We start from the raw sequence: 10,451 nt of genomic DNA on the forward strand, positions 1-10,451 counted from the left end.
AGCTGATGGAAGTTTCTCTCTCATCGATGTTTCTAACTCTCTATCCCTCTCCCTTCCACTCTGTAAAAAATCAATGAAATATATTTTTAAAAAATTAAACAACTAAATGCCATTTGCTGAGCACACATGATGATGACTCAGCAGAAATTCTGCTAACATGTGACCCATTGTTTTCTCACTGAGACCTTCTGGCAGCTCAGGGATGCGCTGCCCGGTGTTATAAACGGGGACACTGAGTCACAGCGCCGCTCTCTGAGCCGCCCTCCCCTGGTGTGCCGCGTGGAAGGTGCTTGTGAGGACATGAGGCGGTAACACTCCGTGCTCCCAGCACACAGTAGGACCTCAATAGAGGACCTGCGTTTCTGAGAGCTGCTGGACGGTGGTGCTCGTGCGCCCTCTAGTGGTCGGATAGCGCAAGTTTGGTGCCACCCTCCTGCCATGACTCCTCCAAGCTCCGAAGCTGTGTTGCTTCTGGACGGGTGGTTCTCAGACTCAGCTCAGGGGCAGGTCCAACAGGTGACAGTGAGGGAGGCTGGGTGTGAGCCCCAGAGAGCGATGGGGCTGTGACAGACGGAGATGGAGAGAGAGAGAATCATCAATGTGAGAGAGAAACATCGATCGACTGACTCCTGTACATGCCCCGACCGGGTTTGTGCCCTGACCGGGAATCGAACCCTCAACCCTTTGGTGCGCCGGACGATGCCCCCGCCCGCTGAGCCACACTGGCCAGGGCTGCCCCATTTTATTTTTTTTAATTTATTTTTTAATATGTTTTATTGATTTTTTTAAAGAGAGAAAGGGAGAGGGATAGAGAGTTAGAAACATCGATGAGAGAGAAACATCGGCCAGCTGCCTCCTGCACACCCCCTACTGCAGCGGTTCTCAACCTGTGGGTCGAAACCCCTTTGCCGGTCGAAGAACGACCCTTTCACAGGGGTCGCCTAAGACCATCCTGCATATCAGATATTTCCATGACGATTCATCACAGTAGCAACATGACAGTTATAAAGTAGCAACGAAAATAATTTTATGGTTGGGTCACAACAGGAGGAACTGTGTTTAAAGGGCCAGAAGGTTGAGAACCACTGCCCCACTGGATATGTGCCCACAACCAAGGTATGTGCCCTTGGCCGGAATCGAACCTGGGACCCTTCAGTCTGCAGGCCGACGCTCTATCCACTGAGCCAGACCAGTCAGGGCAAATTTCAGTTTTTACCACTGGCCATGCTCCTGCGGTTGTGGGCTTGTCCAGGCCAGGTCTGCGTGGAGGAAACGCTGCATGTTGTAATGCTGTGATTGCGCACACATACCTCTTCCAAAGTCCACGCTTCCGGTGTGCTTGGTAGACAGGCCTCCTTCACGGTGGGGGTGTTAACCCCGTGGGCACTGGGCCAGGGCTGGCGGCCAGGGCTCCCCTCCACTCCCAGCCCCAAGTTACACATGTACTAGCACGCCTCCGGGCACACACAAACAGCACATCTGGAAAGACGCCACGTGCTGGGACCGAGATCCGCACAGCACAGACTCGGGGCACCCGGAGACGAGGGCTGGGCACACACTGGGATTAGCCGCCGGTCCCAGACCCTCCCTGGACTGGGATGTTGTTTCTCTCATTCTCTTTGTTTGTTTTTTTAAATATATTTTTATTGATTTCAGAGAGGAAGGGAGAGGAGGAGAGAGAAACGTCAATGATGAGAGAGAATCATTGATTGGCCGCCTCCCGCATGCCCCACACTGGGGATCGAGCCCGCAACCCGGGTCTGTGCCCTTGACTGGAATCGAACCTGAGACTTTTCAGTCCACAGGCCGACGCTCTATCCCCTGAGCCACACCAGCCAGGGCGTTTCTCTCTCAGTCTTCATGGGGCTGAGGACACGGAGGTGGTGGAGGCGGTTAGAGGCATCCCATGAGCCTTTCCCTCCCATAAGCAGCACTCCCCACTGCCTTATTTATTTATTGATTTCTATTTTTTCTTAATCTTTACCTGAGGATATTTTATTTAATTTTATATTTTTAATGATTTCCAAGAGAAAGGGAGAGGGAGGGAGAGATAGAAACATCAACAATGAGAGAGAATCATGGATCGGCTGCCTCCCCGGACGCCCCCTACTGGGGATCAAACCCGCAACCCGGGCATGCGCCCTGACCAGGAATCGAACCGTGACCTCCTGGTTCACAGGTCGACGCTCAACCACTGAGCCACGCTGCCCGGGAGAGAATATATTTTTCCATTGATTTTTTTTTTCAAGTTTCAAATATTTATTGATCAGTGTAAACCCCAACACAACACACCAACAGGCTTTCCTGCATGTGGAAGGGAACTATTCCCTGGGGAGGTGGGAAATTGTGCGGATGGCTTCTGGAAGGCCTTCCTGATAAGCAGCTTCATGGTGAAACATTTCCTTGAAAAGCCTGGACCCTCTTTCTTCAGTTTGCTGTCATCGACATTCCCTGCGTAGAACTTGTATTGCTCACTGGGACCCGGTTTGTTCCTGGGTTCTGGGTTATTCTTTTGGTCCCCGCAGACGCCTGGATTGAACAATGGCAGGCGGGTGACATACAGCGCCGCCCCAGTACCGCCAGCTCCAATAAATACAAAGAGGGGGATCGTTTTAGAGAGAGTGGAAGGGAGGGCGAGAGACAGAGAGAAACACTGATGTGAGAGAGACAGGTCAACTGGTTGTCCAGGGATTAAGCCCGCAACCCAGGTACATGCCCTTGACTGGAATCGAACCCGGGACCCTTCAGTCCGCCGGCTGATGCTTTATCCACTGAGCCAAACCGGCTAGGGCTGAGTGTGTCACTTTCTGAAGCTGACATGGATTAAGGCATCTGTTCTCAACCTGTGGGTCGCAACCCCTTTGGCGGTCGAACGACCCTTTCACAGGGGTCACCTAAGACCATCCTGCATATCAGATATTTACATGAGGATTCATAGCAGTAGCAACATTACAGTTATGAAGTAGCAACGAAAATAATGTTATGGTTGGGTCACAACATGAGGAACTGTAATTAAAGGGCCAGAAGGTTGAGAATCACTGGCTTAAGGTTAATAAGGAAAATGGTTGGTGTTAATAAGTGTATAATGGATTGTATGAGCAGTCCGTTGACAAAGAACCTCAGGAAGTTCAGCCTTTGCACCTGATTCAGACACGTGAGGCCCTTATTCCCACGGGAAGAGGCCTGGGGGGAGCCCGGCCATCTTCTCCTGGTAGACCTTATCGAAGGCTTCCTGCTGGGCCACTGTGAGCTGGTTTTTCCAGTCTCCAGCGATTCCTGTCAAGCACAAAACATGAGTCGGATCAGATTCAGAAATCAGGTCTCTCCTGCATGCCCCCCACTGAGAATCGAGCCCGCAACCTGGACATGTGCCCTGACCGGGAACCGAACCGTGACCTCCTGGATCATAGATTGACGCTCAGCCACTGAGCCGCGCCGGCCGGGCCGATGTTCCTGCTATAGATTGTGTCTCCTGAATCAATCTTCTTTAAGTCTCCGCCTGTGACTGGCGTAGCACCCAACAACACTACCCAGAATTTCCAACTTGCAGCTTCCTTTACGTAGGATGCTCTTCCCTTGGGGAGCCCAGCATGTTGTCCAGTGTCATCTTCTCTTCAAGTTCGCCCCCAGCCACTCGACCGTAAATTCCAGTCTGTGCAGGCCACACCCTCGTTCCTCGTGCGTCGTGGGCATGTTTGGTTTTATCACAGGGGTCTCAGCTGGAGCTAAGTCACAGGTCTTTTCTGTCCTGTTTCTCTCCACAAAGGTCCTATGGTCAGGCTTCTTCTGGTGGAATAGATATTCCCATTGTCCATATATGTGAGGAGATTGTCACTCTACCTATGGAGGGTTCATACTAGCACTGTGAGTGGAAACTCTTTATAGAAAAGTAGAGGCCCGGTGCACGAATTTGTGCACCGGTGGGGTCCCTCAGCCTGGCCTCCGGGGATTGGGCCAAACCGGCTCTCCGACATCCCCCCGGGGGTCCCGGATTGCGAGAGGGTGGTTCTCGGGTGATGCACCCCGGAATCGGGCTCCCTCCTCTCTGGTTTCGGGTGCGTAACCTGAGAACCGCAGCTGCCAAGTCACCACAGCTCGGCAGCTCCTGTGTTGAGTGACTGCCCCCTGGTGGTCAGTGTGCATCATAGCTACCAGTTGGACAGTCAAATGATCAGATGGTCACTTAGGCTTTTATATATGTAGATAGGAGTGTCATCTACATGATGAGGAAATGGGCGGGACCAGATACTACACAAGAAATGTGTGGCTCATCAGCAGGCCTTCTTGTTGCTGAGTTTTCCCTGCAACTTAATAAATCCCCCAGATCCTCCCTTCAGCTTATAAAGTCAGGTCCCGCTTATGTGATCTGTGTACATTGAAATATTTTCCTCATCCCATGTCTTAGGGCAGGGGTCCTCAAACTCTTTAAACAGGGGGCCAGTTCACTATCCCTCAGACCCTTGGAGGGCCGGACTATAGTTTAAAAAAAAACTATGAACAAATTCCTATGCACACTGTACATATCTTATTTTGAAGTAAAAAAACAAAACGGGAACAAATACAATATTTGTATTTGCATGTGGCCCGCGGGCTGTAGTTTGAGGACCCCTGTCTTAGGGCATCAGTAGAAGCTGGGAAGCGTTCACTGTCCGTTTCACCCACGTCTTAAAGTTAGAACCTCTCTCTTACCTTTTCTCATAAAACACGCTTTGCTGTGGTCCATATGGATTTCGGGGACTAGGGAGAAATTGCTCATTTTATTGTCTTTCATGGCCTGGAAGGTTACATTCTTGAGGACGGAGTCCAGTTCTTCTGGGCTTAGCTTGGTGCCCAAGAACTGGCTGACCTTCTCTACATTGGCCCTTAGGTCCTAGGAGAACCACAACAGAGAAAACATGAAATTAAAGTACAACAGGGGGAAAGGGAACAGGGAGAGACAGGAGAGAATGCAGGTGAGAAGGAGACAGAAAACGAAGGAAATCAGGAAGAGAGTTAGCCCGTCGTGTTCGTCTACCCGTGCTGGGCAAACTGCGGCTCTCGAGCCACATGCGGCTCTTTGGCCCCTTGAGTGTGACTCTTCCTAAGCCTTAGGAGCACCCTAATTACGTTCATAACAATGTACCTTACCTATATAGTTTAAGTTTTAAAAAATTTGGCTCTCAAAAGAAATTTCAATCGTACTGTTGATATTTGGCTCCGTTGACTAATGAGTTTGCCGACCACTGGTCTAGGAAATGCGCGGTCTGAGTGCCTGCGTGAGTGATGAGAGGGTTATGAGCAGATGCTCCTTAGAGAGAAATACAGCGTGAAATCCCGGTGAGCCCCCTGCTTCTCATGCCGACCAACACTTCCGATGAATATTGACATAATGAATTTGTACGGGAATCCCTTCCTGTCAGTTGATCTGGAACATGTAACTCCTTCCTGCACCCGCTGTGACCCAGTCAAGCCTCACCTGACACTTTATCCTCAACTGACATTGCTCCTTGGTTCCCAGATTTTTAAAAAAAAAAAAAATTTTTATTGATTTCAGAGCAGAAGGCAAAGGTATAGAGAGATAGAAACATCAATGATGAGAGAGAATCATGGATCGGCTGCCTCCTGCATGATCCCACAACCCCGGACATTGCCCCGACCCGGAATCGAACCTCAACCTCCTGGTTCATAGGTCGATGCTCAACCACTGAGCCACAGCTGCCGGCGGTTCCCAGTATTTTGCCCTAGAATTGTTGACAATCGCCTGTACAGTATAGATGTTGTTGAGCACTCCCTCAGTGCATGCATTAAATGTTGTAAAAATACATAAATTAGAAAAGCTGAGGAAGAACATGTGCCAACTGGAGGAAAAGAAAAAGAAGAAGAAGAAGAGGAGGAGGAGGAGGAGGAGGAGGGGGGGGAAGGAGAAGGAGATGGAGAAGGAGAAGGAGAAGAAAGAAGAAAGAAGAAGAAGAAAGAAGAAAGAAAAAGAAAAGGCAATGACCCTCATTGGTCACGTTTCTGGGATCAGCTCTGATTGAAAGTGTCGAAGGGAAACATTGAAGAACGGAGGGAAGGAAGACAGCTAAGAAATGGGGTTGGGGAGAGTGACATTTTGGGGGACAAGAATTACCTGATGCAGCTCCTCATATGATATCAATAGGAAATTCTCTTTTCCTCTCATCTGCAGCCAGCCACCAATGTGGTCAAACCATGAGCCATATGGCACTGCAAGAGAAGCGAGGAGAGAGGTGACTCGCGGATGATTCTGCGCTTCGTTGCCAGGGCAACTCTGCTCATGTTACCCACGCCTTAGGAATTTTCTTTTTCTCTGTCCTATTTTTATTGAACGATGTTGCACTTCAGCGTGTCTTTGGTTTCCCTTTTTACTCTTTTTTATTTATTTTATTTTATGAGCAAGTGACTCAAGTGCTGGAAATTCTCTTCCTCTCGTTTGCATAAGAAATAGAATTCTAGCTCAGCCGGAGTGGCTCAGTGGTTGAGCCCCAACCTGTGAATCAGGAAGTCATGGTTCGATTCCCGTCAGGGAATATGCCTGGGTTGCAGGCTCAATCCCCATTAAGGGGCATGCAGAAGGCAGCCAATCAACGAATCTCTCTCATCATTGATGTTTCTATCTCTCTCTCTCTCCCTCTCCCTTCCTCTATGAAATCAATAAAAATATATTTTAAAAACTAGAATTTTACATTTATAGCAAGGATGGCTGAGCTCTATAGCCTGAGTGCTCTATAGGAGACTATAAGATGAGCTCCAGATCTACCTGCGATAAAATGATTTTGAATTATTTTGAAGAGAATTTCCTTAGGGAATGAAAGAGCTAAACTTAAATTCCACCTAGTTTGAAGTTGATGTCTTTGTTTTTTGGTTTTTTTTGTGTGTGTTTTTTTCTGTGAATAACAAGATGCCATAAACTGTATGCCAAGATGCCAAGAATCCGGGTTATAGGTTTCATGACACTGATGTCATATTGTCAGTGGTTGTATCAACCATGAGACAGTGAGACCTGAAGGTGAAGGGCAGGAACCCCACCTTATTTTGAGTCCGACTCACCATGTCCTCGAAGGAACCATTCAAAATATTCTTCAAATGAACTTGGATTTTTGGTAATTTTCAATGTCTTGTGGAAATGATAACCGGAAATAATCACATCTCTGGGATTTCTCATGATGTAAATAACCTTAAATGGGGGGGAAAAAATAACAAGAATAAGTGTACCCATTTCCCCTGCTCAGGATTTGGGCCAATGGAGAAAAACCCCACTCCCATTGACGTGTTTGGCTAGAAGTTCATCTTCTCTACTTCACTGATTTAACAGAATTCATGGAGAACCCGCCATATGGCAGGCATTTACTTGGGCTCCACGGAAGGAGCAGACGCTCTGACCGGTAGGTTAGCTTGCTGCTAGGGTCCGGCTGATCGGGACTGAGCAAGACGGGCCAGACACGCCCTGGAGCCCTCCCTCGGCCTGGCCTGCGCCCTCTTGCAATCCGGAACCCCTCAGGGGATGTCGGAGAGCCATTTTTGGCCTGATCCCCGCGGGCCAGGCTGAGGGACACCACCAGTGCATGAATTTGTGCACCGGGCCTTAGTATGAAAGTGACATTACCTTAGGAGCTCACCTTGGCCTTGGACGTGAAGAGTGACTTAGGAAAGAGTTGCATGGGGAGGTGGGAGGTGTAGGAGCGTGGGTCTTTCTGCTTCTTGATAAGTTCGAGCCCTTCAGGGGTCTCTATCCAAGGTGAACGTTCCCAGCTGACCACAGACTGCACCCAGCTGGGATCTCCCCTGGTGTGGATCAGATTGATGATCTCCTTTATCCAGTTGGTTCCTGGATAAGGAAGAACAGAGCGTTACCTCCTTCAAAGGACTTTTGACTCCACCGTGCCATCTGAAAGATGGTGTTATTTCAGTAAGGACGCCCATGTCCATACATCCAACTGATCATTATTTCTTATCTTGTTTTCCTTTTAGTCACATTCCATTGATCTTTCATTCTTTTTTAAAAATATATATTTTTTTATTGAGTTCAGAGAGGAAGGGAAAGGAAGATAGAGAAACATCTGCCCTAGCTGGTTTGTCTCGGTGGATAGAGCATTGGCCTACGGACTGAGGGGTCCCAGGTTCGATTCCGGTCAAGGGCACATGCCCGGGTTGCAGGATCAATCCCCAGTGGGGGGCGTACAGGAGGCAGCTGATCAATGATTCTCTCTTATCATTGATGTTTCTATCTCTCCCTCTTCCTTCCTCTCTGAAATCAATAAAAATATATTTTTTTTAAAAAAAAGAGAGAAACATCAATGATGAGAGAGAGTTATTGATTGGCTGCCTCTTGCACGCTCCCTACTGGGGATCAAGCCCACAACCTGGGCCTGTGCCCTGACTGGGAATCAAACTGGGACCTCCTGGTTCGTAGGTTGGCACTCAAACTCTGAGCCACACTGGCCGGGCTACATCTGCCCTCTTTTTTTTTTTATGCCCTTCACCACAATCGAACCTGGGACCCTTCAGTCTGCAGGCCGATGCTCTATCCACTGAGCCAAACCAGTCAGGGCTACATCTGCCCTCTTAGACTTGCTTTATATGTATGGGTCCTGAGCAGGTCAACAGGAGAAAGCATTGTCTTGCCCAAATATCTGTGAAGCTCACACACTAACTATACTGTCGAACCACTGCGCAAATGCCCCTCTGTAACAATGGGGAATTGTGACCCACCCCACCATTCTTTTGAATTGTCTCTGTACTCTGACTAATATGTAGTTTGTACATAAACAGCATCCTATATAATAAAAGCCTAATATGCTAAGTGTCTGGTCGTCCAGTCAACCAATCAAAGCATAATATGCTAATGATATGCTAAGGCTGTCAACTGCTCACTATGACGTACACTGGCCACCAGGGGGCAGACAGTCAACCAGCTGACCAGTCGCTATGACATGCACTGACCACTAGGGGGAAGATGCTCCAACTGGTAGGTTAGCTTGCTGCTGGGGTCTGGCTGATCAGGACTGAGCAAGTCAGGCCGGGCACGCCCTGGAGCCCTCCCGTGGTCGCTTCCCAGCTGGCCAACCTCCTGCGTCTCTCCCCAGCCCGGATTGTGCACCAGTGGGGTCCCTCAGCCTGGCCTGCGCCCTCTTGTGATCTGGCACCTCTCGGGGGATATTGGAGAGCCAGTTTTGGCCCAATCCCGCAGGCCAGGCCGAGGGACCCCACTGGTGCATGAATTCGTGCACTGGGCCTCTGGTGTGTGTATAAGAATCCTAGGAACTAACTTGAGAAGATACAGATGCCAACTTTTACTCATCCCAGATCCAGGAGATTTGCTGACCTGCAACCGTATATAACAGGATGATGAAGAGCAGGACGATGCATACCATTCCATCACTTGACCAGGGTCAAGGTCCTTATAGGAATGGACTGTGCTGGCCCGCATGAAGAGAACTTTTCAACCTCCTCCTCTTGATGTCTTTGTTTTGCTTTCCCTCTCCCACCTTATAAAAACCTCTCTGCCTGAACTGAGGTGGGGAGATGGGCTTTGGACAAGAGTCCCCCATCTTCTTGAGGTGCTGGCACTCGAATAAACCCCTTTCCTTTTTCAGCAGCACCTGTCTCAGGAGTTTAGCTTTTGCAGCACCAGGCAGCTGAATCCGGGTTTTGGTTACACTTTCTTAGTAGTTACACTATTTATAGTTAACATTTCTTAGTCAAAACGGTAATGTCTTCATACACCCAAAATGTAGTACCCCGGCCCATGTATCTATGGTGCCATGATTCAGAAATGCTGCCTAATTCTAACAATTAATACATCCCTTTGAACCCACTACTTAAATATTGCTTGGTTCTCTATCCTAGTGCTCAATATAGTTTTCCATTGAGCCACCTACTGACATACTCTTGTCAAATTTAATCTGATCTACTGCCCCCTACTTACCCTTTGCTCTTAAAATTTCGTCATCGGGAACACCTAGTGCTCTTTGCTCATGTGCTCTCGTCTCTCTGCTGTTTAAACGTTTTTCATAGAATTCCATTACCTTTGGACAATTTCCTTATTCCTTAGTATGAATTTCAGGTTCCGTGTTAATTTTCCATTTAAACACATTCATTCTCACCTCCTGCGACTCCCGGTCCCTACTCTCCATGATGTTTTATTAGGTCCTTGACTAGCCCTCGGTGTCTCTCAAATAGGGACCACAGGTAACCCAGCCTGTTCTGTTCTCTCCTCAACGCTGACAACATCTCTCCTCGTGACCAAACTTTAGTCAGACTCCTCTGAGCTATTTTCTTGACCAGATATAGATGTTGGTTTTCTGTGCCCATTATTGCTCAGCCACGTGTAGCAAGACTCCTGCTGAGTCAGTCACGAGAATCCTCCCGCCCCAGATAGCGAATTGTGGTCCTTAACTGGTAACCCAGTTCCCCACCGCCTCCGCTTCTGAACCTGCCTCCTTACCTGACTT

At 48.6% G+C, this 10,451-nt stretch overlaps 1 protein-coding gene across 1 annotated transcript; it reads right to left on the reverse strand.

Annotated features, from left to right (window-relative positions):
- Nucleotides 1-2,957: 2,957 nt before the first annotated feature.
- On the reverse strand, nucleotides 2,958-7,825 carry LOC102437703 (bile salt sulfotransferase-like; the record flags this gene model as incomplete). The annotated part of the gene is made up of 5 exons (XM_006109028.3): nucleotides 2,958-3,276; nucleotides 4,690-4,870; nucleotides 6,110-6,204; nucleotides 7,048-7,174; nucleotides 7,617-7,825. Coding segments are annotated over 5 exons (725 nt in total), but the record flags the coding sequence as incomplete, so codon positions are not given.
- Between the last annotated feature and the right edge of the window lie 2,626 nt (nucleotides 7,826-10,451).

This window comes from Myotis lucifugus, unplaced genomic scaffold, assembly GCF_000147115.1.
Source record: "Myotis lucifugus unplaced genomic scaffold, Myoluc2.0 scaffold_5141, whole genome shotgun sequence".
NCBI lineage: Eukaryota > Metazoa > Chordata > Mammalia > Chiroptera > Vespertilionidae > Myotis > Myotis lucifugus.